Source organism: Neodiprion lecontei, chromosome 6 (genome assembly GCF_021901455.1).
Source record: "Neodiprion lecontei isolate iyNeoLeco1 chromosome 6, iyNeoLeco1.1, whole genome shotgun sequence".
Classification (NCBI taxonomy): Eukaryota; Metazoa; Arthropoda; class Insecta; order Hymenoptera; family Diprionidae; genus Neodiprion; species Neodiprion lecontei.
This window is the reverse complement of record NC_060265.1, coordinates 22,137,820-22,150,414: the sequence shown is the minus strand read 5'-3', so window position 1 is coordinate 22,150,414 and position 12,595 is coordinate 22,137,820. Positions and strand designations below refer to the sequence as shown.

General features: G+C 36.5%; 1 protein-coding gene across 2 annotated transcripts; it reads left to right on the top strand.

The window, feature by feature from the left end:
- Positions 1-3,032: 3,032 nt before the first annotated feature.
- LOC107218679 (eukaryotic translation initiation factor 2-alpha kinase) lies at positions 3,033-9,012 on the top strand. Of its 2 annotated transcripts, none has more exons than XM_046742954.1 (12): positions 3,033-3,336; positions 3,540-3,666; positions 3,748-3,922; positions 4,042-4,198; positions 4,454-4,637; positions 4,840-5,104; positions 5,215-5,515; positions 5,752-5,857; positions 6,068-6,279; positions 6,366-6,771; positions 7,268-7,609; positions 7,685-9,012. In XM_046742954.1, the coding sequence occupies exons 1-12, from the start codon at positions 3,197-3,199 to the stop codon at positions 7,892-7,894; spliced, it is 2,625 nt and encodes an 874-aa protein (XP_046598910.1). In that variant the 5' UTR covers positions 3,033-3,196; the 3' UTR covers positions 7,895-9,012. The 2 variants fall into 2 exon arrangements, with proteins under 2 accessions (XP_046598910.1, XP_015512115.2); XM_015656629.2 differs by having other exon boundaries at positions 6,366-7,107; positions 7,685-9,011.
- Positions 9,013-12,595: the final 3,583 nt, after the last annotated feature.

Below are 12,595 nucleotides of genomic sequence, written 5' to 3'. Positions count from 1 at the left end.
AACGAAATATCGAGTATCGGCCGATATAACTTTTGAAATTCAATTGCACCGTTTTGATTTATGCTGCGGTTATACCGCGTCGCGGGCACTTTTCTCTCAGTTACCCCGCCTTGGAGGGCTCTATAACCTTGGTTGAATCGCAAATCCTCGCACACTCTCGCGTAGGTACGTAGGTACCTACCTTACAGCCCCTTTCAATTCCATATGCGATATTAAACCCAGGGCAATTAGCGTAGGGGAGAACCAAACGGGGTGGGGAATCCCGGCTTATCATTGGCCGAAGGCTACCTTAACCCAGGGGTTGGACACGCCCTCTACGTCTCAATCCATTCCTTCCCTCTTTACCCCGTAGCCCAACGCAGCTTGCCCGGGATTGTGAGCTTCATATTTGCTGCCTTCGGTTACACTTTGGTTAATGGTTGTAAATGTGCTTGCATAACAAACGATTTTCGATTCGTTATATTTTAGTTACATAAAATTTTTCAAATGCTGTTTCTCAGTCGTTTCTCAAACATTCCTTGCAAGTGCCAAAGGCCAAAGTAGGTCAAGCTATGTTACCCATCCACTGCAGGAAAAAAAAACAACATATCTACGATGTTGTTTCGTCAACTGATAAGGGTATGTGATTCAAAGTTAATTTGTAGTACTTACATAAAGGTATCATGCTAATTTTATCGTTAAATGATAATGAATCACGATACAGACTACTGCAGAACATTTACTCCGGAGGTGTTGGACGAAACGAAACGATCGATTATATATAATTACGGATAGAACCGTATGCAGGCAGTTAGAGGCTGTCTCTTTACTGCTCTTTAAATATCATTAAATCCTGGGATTATGTTGAAAAACAAAAATTGCTCCTCAAGTCCTCGAAAAGTTCTGGAACAATTTGATTTATTCTGTAAAAGTTGAAATAATACAATTTTGTTCGAAAACTGAGACATTTTGTTTGTACTACGCGGCCTTCTGACGGAAAGTATAATTCGTCACGCCTTCGTAGCATATGCGTGATACCTACAGATATGTACATTTTTTTAATTCAACGCTTAGTCAACTCATGCTGTAAAAATTAATAAAAAAGATTAAAAAAATTTTTCTGCTGGGATTTTCTTGGAATCTAAATTCACGATTGTAGTAGGGACCCTGGTATACCAATGAAGACGTAATATTCGTATTTATTATGTAGCAACCATGTACTTTGTGTAGTGTTTGTGGTTACATGCCGTACCTCGGCTCCGAGAGTACAAAGAGAAAGTTTTTTTTACTTCACATTTTTATAAGCTTCTCCACCGTTGTTCCAACTCGAGCCACACTCTTCTTGCGCTCTCCGCCCTCTTATTAAGTGGAGTTTTTATTACGTGATTACATCCCGCTAGTGGTTGGAATGGAAACTTTTTGAAAGCCGTAATTTTCGAGACGCCGTTTCGAGGAATATTAGCAAAAAAGTTTTCCATCATTTTACTGACATATCAATATTACCTACGATTTGAATGATTTTTGCGTCCCGCAAACGGGAAAAATTGAGCGCGAGGATGGCTAGAATTATGAAAATAGAAAATGAATATACGAAAAAACTCGTGCTAATCTGCAAAATTGAAAATAATACCAACTATGATAAGAGTATTGTAATGTCCATTTACTGGTGCAGTTATATACAGCGAAATGTAAAATTGAAAATTTCCAACTCGGGTCAATGACTGATGTACGTGAGTAATCTGTTCTAACGAAGACCAGAATATTTGTCGTGCTGCACACCATTTTCGCAGGAAAACATTCTCCGCCATTTTAATATCCCGTATTGACGGTTCCATTCGCTGTACGCGCATGTTATATCGCGCATTGTAGACACGCATTCCTCTCCCTTATTCAAGGGTGAAAGCCCTGATTTCTCATTCCTTGAATGGTTTATGATTTTTCCCAATTTATCTCTGATGTTTATACCATAGGAGGGTACATCGTCAATGTATTAATTATGACGGAAGAACCACCATAGTTTAAAAACAAGAGTAATCAGGTAAAATTTTTTGAGTATTAGAGCGACGAAAGTTTGTCAGATTTTGAGTCATCGCAGAATTCCTAGACTTGAATAGTGTTGGCAATCGAGTAAAAAAGTGCACCACTAAAAGCAACCAAAGATCTTCTCTAAAATATCGAACACATTTTCCGAATGTTTACATACGTTCAATCAAAGATTTCAAAAAACATCACATGGTGCGCGTCCTGGAAAATATACACAAATTATTTGATTGATTGATAGTAATCTCGGGGTGTGCATCAACCTGAAGTTTACAATGATGCTGAAATTATTCGCATCTATATTGGGAGCACGATTAAACACACTTCGACAAAACAGTTTTCCAAAGCGAACAAAACTACATTGAAAAATTCAAATCAGTACTATCGAGGTATTGAACACGTCAATTTAATGGAAATCGCCAAGCTAAAAATAAATGTTGTTTTGTATGTTTACTCGCAAAATGATTTAAACTTACGGTTTCACTTCGTTGACTTTCCTTTCGCAACAGTAATCAATTCTTCTACAGAAAAAAATTTACCGAATATGATACTTTGAAAACGTTCACAGAACACTAACGTTTTAGGAAAAAATTCTTTATTTTACTGAAAATTTCTGGTTCATATTCACTGTAACAAAATGGCTATCATAATCAATTCTATATCGTTCTCGTGTAAAAATATTCTAATGGAAAAGAACATGTCTAAATGAACTATTAGCACATTTTAAGGCAATGAATTCTCGCTAAAATGAGAAGTTGGCGGAAAAAATTGATCGTCAGGGTCTTTTTCCACATACAACGTATGTTTAAATTCCAACGTTTAAGCGCGGTCGAAAGAGAATCTGCTTTACTCAGCGAGGGCTCAAGGTGTACGAGATACCAACCGAGCGTAGAAATAGTTTTAAAACTACCGGCAGAACGTTAGTCTACATCCTATTTTACCATCATCATACCAATCGGATCAACACAAGGCGCAACATGGTTTGTTGTGATTGGCGCATCAAAATGAGGATACCAGCCAAACCGAATGGAAAAGCAGGGTGATATTCTCGAGTGAACGCATGCGTATATTTTCGTCAGCTAAACTGTCAGATTACGAATAAACTTAAAAAAAACTTACGATCATTCCATGCATGATGGTATATTTAAATAATCATTATGTATTAATTACATAAAAAATGTTTGGCGAATTAAGAATAGGAAAGTCACTTAGCTTTATTATTTTACTGTTATTGACCTGCACCACTCTTGGTAACGATGTAAAAATCGAACAACTAACGTTTTGTGGTCAGGCTTCATCTGATAAGCCTTCCAGCAGGTAAAATTTTGAATCATCCTTCAAAATTCGTTGTATCAACAATATGTTTATCCCTTGTTCCTCACTTATTATTTCTAATTAACGATTAACATATGCAACGTTGACATGATGAAATAAGTTTCATGCTGTGATAGGTATTCAGCTTATGGCTAAGAATCTTTTGAGATTTATTATTTTTTATTTACTAACAACTTTGATTCCAGTCTTGTATTCGTCAGTACATTAGATGGCAAAATATCGGCACTCGATACGTCCCAACAAGGGAAAGTACAATGGTCCGTACAGTTGAACGACAGTCCGATGTTGTCGTCCAACATTCATCGACGAGAAGTATGTGATGAATCGATAAACAGTTATTACTTATCTATTATTTAAACCACTGGTAGAATATCCAATGAATTCTTGTTAAAGTTGAATAACAATGGTCAATGGGTCAGATTGATTCCATCACTGAATGGCGGCCTGTACAAATTTGACGGTGAAAATGTCGAGGCGGTGCCGATAAATTCTGACAATCTTCTACAGACATCGTATCGATATACCGACGATTTAGTTTTCTCTGGTGGAAAGGAAACTCAATCTTACGGTAAATTGGAGATCGGCTTAGTATTTTCATACATTAAATTTTCCTGCACGATCTTTACAGCTATTGAATCCTTGCGATTCATATCACATGATTTCAATACTTGGTGTATATCTTCATAGGTGTATCGAGTCTGACTGGGCAGATATTATACGAATGTAACATCAACGGATGCACCAACAAAACAGATGGGAACGATCAGATTGATCAAGAAGTACTTATTATTCAACGTTTTCAAAAGACCGTCAGAGCCATTGAACCTCGGACAGGTCACGAAAGGTAGTTGATTAATGCTTCAAAATTTGGGGTAAAAAATGTTTTCACATTTGAAATAATTGGCATAAGAAATATGGAAATGATTATGATTCAGTCACTTCATACCAGACTATTTATTTATCTCCTACTGGGAAGTTAACGATTGATTTTAGGTGGTTTTATCAAAATTGTTGATCTTTAACAATTGTACATGCAAATAATTTGCCACGTGATTTGTACCTCATTGAAAAATACGCACGATTGTACTTGTATCAACAGGTGGAATTTTAGCGTTGGACAGCATGTTCTATCTCTGGTTTCTCAGGAAGATCTTGACTGCCATGATGATGCACCGGCACCTTTAAAAGTGGATCTCAAATTTGAACTGAAAGTCATTGTCCCAGAGGGACGAATTTTGGCTGTTGATAAACTGCAACCAGATGCTGTATTATGGCAACATCAGGTCGGTACTGATGTTACTACATTAAACTCGTTTATAAATTCGTATAAATTAAAATATCCTTATTATATTATTAAGTTTCTTTGAATTTAATTCCCATTTTTCAGAAATTCACCATTCCTTTATGGTTGAATTTATTTTTTTACCTTCCGATGTGTGATGATTTTGATAAATACGTGAGCCTACATTTTTTCATTGCATGTAGTTTGATTCTCCGATTGTAAGCATATGGCAAGCAGATTACTCTACCGAATCCAGAACTTATGACAGCTTAAAACAAGTAGATCTGTTTAGTGGTTCCCAATGGATTTGGGGTAGTGAATCTTCACTAAGTCCCAGTATCTACTTGGGAATGCATGAGAAGCAGTTGTACATTCAGGAAAGCCAAACTCTTCACGAAATGTTAGATACGTCACCAAAAAAAGTTGTACATACACCAAAGTTTCCATGGCAGCCATATCCTGCTATAAGTACGTTTTTAATATACTTTGGAATGTTCTATTTTTTTTTTTCACGTTTTTGTCAACTTATCAAAATTTCAATAACGATTCGTGGCCCCTTATTTACCCAACTATTTCAGGCAATGCCGTGGCTATCAAAAATGTCGAAGAGCAAGAAGTAGGACAAAAAGTGTCGGGCTCAACAGATGAATCGCAAACCACAGCATTATCTGTTTTGTATGCTTCTTCATACGTCAATGGGAATGGCTACTACTTATACACAGATAACGATTTGCATTTGAAAGACAATAAACAATGTAATAATAGCACAACTCCTGATATAGCAACTGAAGGCATCGAAGAGCTCTCTCTCACTGACTACTTGAATGAAGGCGATGACACACCTGTGCGAGTGATCATAGTGTCGCTCTGGTATTGGTGGTAAGTTGACTTCTTATGTTATACTATACATTAAACGGCCAAAAGCACTTTTAAACCTCAAGTTCAGCAAGAATTTTGAAATCTAGAAATGTATTTCATATTTAATACATCAATAAAACTTCAAGTTTTAAACGAGCAAACACTGTTTGTGATATTAATTTGTACACTCCGAGCATTACTAACTAAGTGATACATTAGACCGTGTTAAACATTCCATATCAATCTTCTATTTCCAGGAAAGAGGTAGTCATAATATCTATAACTACTGCAGCACTTCTCAATTTTATGCTTACTCAACGACTTCTTAATGCTACGACACCTACGAGAGATGCAATACTACCGGTCAGTTAACGTTTATAACTGCAATTTTGATAAGTTAAACATAATTAGTTTACGAGACATATTAGACGATACTTTCTAGTGTGGGTCAGGGATTTAAAAATCACGCTGATTACAGAACTTGATAGATACATGATACCATGTGTGATTTTCAATCTAAGTGAATAATTTTATGATAGACATTCAACATTACTTATCAGTTATCTTATGCAGCCGTTGATCGTGGAACGGCACATTGAAACTAAAATAAATGACACAAAACTCCAAACGGATATCAGCAATGGCTCGGATTTTAAGTCACGGTATCTCACAGACTTTGAGCCGATCGATTGTCTTGGAAAAGGTGGATATGGAGTTGTCTTTGAGGCAAAAAACAAAATAGATGACTGCAATTATGCCATCAAACGGATCGCTCTACAAAACAGGTATCACGTAACCATACACGTTTTCATCTTGTATAAATATTATATATACAGTCATTAAGCAATGAACACTGATGACGTATTTTCAGCCGAGATTCTCGAGAACGGGTTATGCGTGAAGTGAAGGCTTTGGCAAAGCTGGATCATCACAATATCGTACGTTATTTTAATGCCTGGTTGGAATGCCCTCCTATGGGATGGCAAGAAGAACACGATCAATACTGGGTGGATAAACAAAAGTTTCCACCGTCTGAATTCTCTACAGGATTGTCTCCTGGAACTTCGAAACCTAGTGATTCTGTGTGCATCGATGTGCCTTCATCGATCGACAGTGCTTTTGAGGCGTATAAACTAGACGATCACAATGATGATAGTGATTCTTTCATAGTGTTTGAAAAGTCAAATTCAGACGAGAATAAAGAAACTGCAAGCATGATTGACCTAACTGAGGGTAAACATCCTATTGGAACATCGCATTTGAGTAACGATATTAAAGTTAGTGTTCCCTGTAATACTTATGGATCTTATTCAAAATCGAGCTTGTGTAGTAATGAAGCTATCAGAATGAACAATGAGAATGAGATAGGTAAAAGTGATAAAAAGCGTTCACTTTCATTGAGTTTAGATAATAAGACAAAATCAGTAAAACGTAAGCCGATGAAAATGTTTCTGTACATACAAATGCAACTGTGCCAAAGACTCAGTCTTAGAGAATGGTTGAAGCAACAAGTTGAACCAAGGAATACTCAGCATACTTTAAAAATATTTCGACAAATAGTGGACGCTGTTGAATATGTTCACTTACAGGGCCTGATCCATCGAGACTTGAAGGTACTGCATTCGAATATTAAACAGATATAAAGTCATGGTAGAACCAAACTAAAAATTAGTCATGTCAGCAACTATGTTACATCGATACTTACTATTATTTACTCATCAGTCGTTGAATTTTGTTTAAAATAACATACAATGAAAATTGCTATCATTACAGCCCTCAAATATATTTTTTGCGTTCGATGATAAAGTAAAGATCGGAGACTTTGGACTTGTAACCGCAATGACAGTTGGATGTGATGAAGTCCCCGATGAACGACCGGAAATAAACAAGTTTAAGAATACTGTACACACTGCAAGAGTAGGCACTCATTTGTATATGTCTCCAGAACAAATGACTGGCCAAGCTTATGACTACAAAGTGGATATTTATTCACTGGGCATCATTCTCTATGAACTATTAGTACCATTCAAAACTGAGATGGAAAGAACTATTGCCCTCAGAGATTTAAGAAAATCTATCTTTCCATCAGATTTTTCTTTAAAATATACTGCTGAGGTATGTACTATACTTCAATTATCGCGTGTACAATGAAATTATAGCATCATTATTGTATTGTTTATTGCTCAATAGTACAACCTACTGAAGATGATGCTAGATGAAAATCCGAAGAAACGACCGACAACGTTGGGTATTAAGGCGCGACCACCTTTGGCAAACGTACAAACTGCCGGCTCCCTTGACGTTGACCAAGAATGCTGGCACTTTGATTTACCTCCGAAGAGCAGACACTCTTCAGTTACTAGTAGTTCCAGTGGGGAGTCCTGGGAAAGTATCAGTTAAATATCTGCACTGTTATAAAACATTATTCCGCGGAAGAGATTTCCCGTGCTCACATAAATCCAAGGTAGGCAATTAAGGTCTGGCTGTTTACACAAAGCTCGCCAAGACACATGGTTTATTTGTTTTTATTTTTATTTTCGTTTAATTTTACATTCTTATGATAGTATGAATACATTGTACGTCAGAGTAAAGTATGAAATGTTCTTACACTTTATGTACTAAAGTATCAATTACACTGGTTTGAAAACTCATGTTTCATATAAAATGGAGACAACATACTTATTTTTATGCCAAAACCAAATAAAAGTAATCTCGTTACATTTTTTGTAGTCATTTTATAATCAATTGATCATGTATGCAGATCTTTGATAAAGTATGTAAATTGTCTAAATATAATTAATCGAAAACGAATACCTTTTTCAGAAGAATAAGAAGCTAATATTAGCATTTTTTGAAGATATTTATCCCTTTACGAGCATGCGTGTTTTAATTGATTTATTATATTTTTTTATTCGAACAAATGATAAAGACAGTATTTCGTGAACTGGTAAAGAATCCTTATTATTATTACTATTATTATTATTATTATTATTTATAGAACACCGCTATCACTCTGGTTGTGTGATTCTTTTTGAAACATGACGATACAATGATACATCTACATATAAATCTGTACTAAATAAAACACGCTATAAGTCTCGAAGGATTATTCACTACCAAAACAGAGCCAAGGTACTGTCACTTAGTCAGTGAACCTGCAATTCAATAAAATAATTTATTTTACGATTATCTGAGAATTTCGAATGTCTCTCTTGAATCCTCCGAGGAGCGGAAACCTAAGCCATTCGATGAACAATCCTTTTCTTGTTTCAATCATTGTCAGTGCATAATTTTTGTAATGTATTAATTCAGTAAATGAATGCACCTGCATTCCTACTGTTACTTATGGCTTAAGTAGATTCATATGTTTCATCAGGTTTTTGCCAAATATGTAAGGAAAAAAATGTATTTGTTTTAGAGCAAATAGTGAAAACAATATTTTAATAATGTAGGTACTGCAATCACATAGGTATACGTTATTTCTACTTTCTTTGATTATAAATAAACGTTATCATTTCATACTTCAAGTATTCACAACTTTCTATCTTTTCTTGTATATAAGTGTAGAGCTTATATATTATCTTATTGTTAAGTGCAGATGATTTTTCGTTCATAAACGATGCTCGTTGCAGACGACTATTCCATTTTTAACTTCAATTTATCAGATTGAAGACAAACAAAACTTGAAAGGAATTAGCCTTCCTTTTTTCTGATTTTTGAAGCCAAAAACTTGTCTGAGTATCGTATTGCAGGAGTCCTTATCCACTGATTCAATTCTACCCGCAGAAAAGCAAAACAGACGTTACGAATATCACAGGCCAAACCGAATTCGACGCGATTCTATATTTTTTGGCAAACCATTTGCTCGGTTGCTTACAGCGTATTTCGACTGCAAGCAATCTATTCCTATCGCCAAATTATGTCGGAATAGTGCATCCAATTATTTATTCCAGCACTTTTCAAAATCGCGAAAATTTTCGCCAAAAATGCGAAGGGCAAAGCCTTACTTTTTTCTTCATTTTTGGGGTCGAAAATTTTTGGTCTCAGATTCGATTTGTATTACCCTTTCCTGACTAATTGGACCACCAAGAACTCAGAAAACGCACTAAAAAGAGCGTGGGACCACAGCAGAAATATTGGGAAGAAGATCTTGCGTTTTTCAGCTGTAACTCTAGATCCGTTGATCGCAGCGTATTAAGACAGCGCCCAATCGATTCCTTGAGTAAAATCACGTCGATATAATGCATCACCAAATCGATTTCAGCGTTATGATATTCAACCAAAATTTCAAATCATAATTCGAAACGCCTCAATTTTTTTTTAGCGTAAAACTCTTCGTCTCGTATTCGATTTGTATTACCTTTTTTTCGATCAATTGGATCCCCAGGCACGCAAAAAACGAACTAAATTGTGCGTAGCAATATCAGCGGAAATTTACGAAGATTTTACCAGCAGCAGAAAAATTACGACATTCTTTCTCCTTCTTTTGGCTATAATTTTTTTCTGATTACTTGCAGCGGATTTGGACTGCGCGTAATTGACTTTTCTCGTAAATTTATGTCGGCATAGCGCATTAAATAGCTGATTTCTACATTATTGAAATTCTTCAAAATTTGCAATAGTCCTACTTGTTTTCGTGCAATAAATTTTCCGAATCTGATTCGAATTTCATGGCTTGATTTAGTGCATTCGGACTCTCACTAACGCAAAAATACATCATACGAAGCATCATAGGATTAACTGCTGAAAAGACACGAAAACGAATACTGAATAATCCTATTTTTCCCGTCCGTAACTTCTATTATGTTGTTCGCAGTGCATCGATACTATGCCGAATAGATTCCTCTGGCAAAGTTTCGTTGATATAGCGTCCAAATAAATTCATTATCCGCATGCGTAAGCGGGCAACAAATCTTCCATACCTTTCCGTAAGAAACGCGGTAATTGACGCGGGAACCAATCAACCGGTACATGGTTTCCGGTGCTTTGCATTCACTCTGCACAGTTCAACGTCAGCTTCCAAAGGGTGCACGTCAGAGCTTTTGACAGGTATGCACCTACGATGAATTACAAATCGCAATGACCCGCTTTAGTAACGATGTTAGATTGTATTGTGTAAATTTTATAACAAATATGACGTACATTAGGTTCTATTATTTTAACAATTATTATGAATACTGTAAAAATTACTATAGGTATAAGGCATTTGAAAATTGAACAATTACATTCGATGTGAAAAAAATGTTATACTCTAGCACTTCTTGTTTGGTACGAAGATGAGTCTGACTTCCAAAACTCTCTGATTGGATATTGCCAAAGATTTTTCAGCTTGGTCTCAAGGATGCGTATTGTTTACAATTCACTTGAATTCGAAAAGGATAAGCCAGTCTACTTTCACGTTAGCTTACTGTAGGGCGGCAAACGACGTTCGAATGGCGAAATTCGACGGCGTGCAAGTCTGTGCGTGCAAGCATAACCATAGCGTACTAAAAGCACTATTGTTGTGCTTTTAGAGTTCACCGAGTATCCTGTGGAACTACATTGGTTACGTGACGCGTTCACTGAAGAATATAAAGACAGTTGCTCTAATGGGCTTTGGTGTGACAACCGGAAATCGTCGTGCGCTTGCGCCCCTTGAGATGTTCCAATAGTAGAGAACTTATTGCAGAACATCAGAGAGTTACCGATTTCGACTTGATGCAGGCTGTATATGCGATCCATGTACAATATTAATATACATGATCCATTTACGATTAATACGTGATACATACTATAAATTTTATAATTTTCCAGGAGACAAACTAGAATATCCACAATAATCGGTTATAATATGAAAATAGGAGAATTATTCATGTCAAAATGGGAATCTATTCGACACGCGCTCGATGTATTCCGTAACATTATTATTTATATTTATTCCAACAAGTTTTCATTTGCTCTCTCGATCTTGAATTTTCGTATGCATAGAATCGAAACACTGTTTTAGGTGGTCGCAAGTGAAGTATCTACGTTGTGTAGAAGGGCAGAATTGTTTTTCGAAACGTGTTCGTATGGCAAAAAATTCAAAGTAACTTTAATACATCACGGATGCGCTAATTTTGATCAAGATGAAATGGATTCTCCGTATATCAGACAGTATTTAACGCAGTTTCGTAATTTAAAGACCTAAAAAGGTGATAGAGAGAGAGAACGAACGAAGCTTCTTAAAACTTTCAGTGTATTTTAACACACATTTGAAAGGTACGAGTAAAATTTTATATCATACAACTGTCGCAGAACGGCAGCGTTATTAGCTGACCCGTTAACTGAAGGATATATCTTTAGTCAACGGCTGACCATCGAAGGGCCAAGTCGCTTGATTCTGGAATCGGCAGGAAAGACAAAGTGCGTATTTCTTGTATGAAATGTGAAAACTAAAATCGTTATACATCACATGATATCATCATACGTCATACATCGTGCATCGTCATACATAGTATTAAAGTTCGAAACCAATGTTTGGATGCTCGGATGTTCAGAAAATGACGTCACCCAAATTTTTTTTTCCCTCGACGTCATCGATCTATAGCAATCGTCGACCGCCAAAATTCCTCAGTCTGGAAACAACCGCGCAGTAGAGCGGACGGATGAGAATCGCGCTCCGCAGATTTCGAGTACCGGGTTCTCTACCTCCTGGATTCTGCGGTCCGGGTCCGCTTCTTGGTGCAACTCGAGTTCCAGGACAAGCGCTCCGGGGTTCCTGTTTCATGTTTACGATGAATTATTTCAATTCATTTTTTGCGTAAGTTCAAATTCAGTAGCTGTCATTGCGCTAATAAAATTTCTACAATTTTTTATAATCTTCTTGTTAAAATGTGTCAATACAGAAATCATAATAATCCTTACACAATATTTTTGATGTGTTCTGATACTGCAAATATTTCTTAGTATTCGAGGTATAACCCGAAGTGAGTGTTGGTGGTTGTTGGGGGTGGTTGGCGGTGATTGGAGGTGGTTGGAGGTGGTTGGAGGTGGACGAGGAGGAGGACGAGAAAGAGGAGGAGAAGAAGGCGGACGAAGAGGACGAGGATGTGTGCTCGGTGAGTAAAACATTTTTATAAT

Excerpts from the sequence above, each read along its gene's own strand:
- LOC107218679 (XM_015656629.2), top strand. The coding sequence starts at position 3,197 with ATGTTTGGCGAATTAAGAATAGGAAAGTCACTTAGCTTTATTATTTTA. Across the intron at positions 3,923-4,041 it reads AAAGGAAACTCAATCTTACG|GTGTATCGAGTCTGACTGGG; the intron begins GTAAATTGGAGA and ends ATATCTTCATAG. Across the intron at positions 4,638-4,839 it reads CTGTATTATGGCAACATCAG|TTTGATTCTCCGATTGTAAG; the intron begins GTCGGTACTGAT and ends CATTGCATGTAG.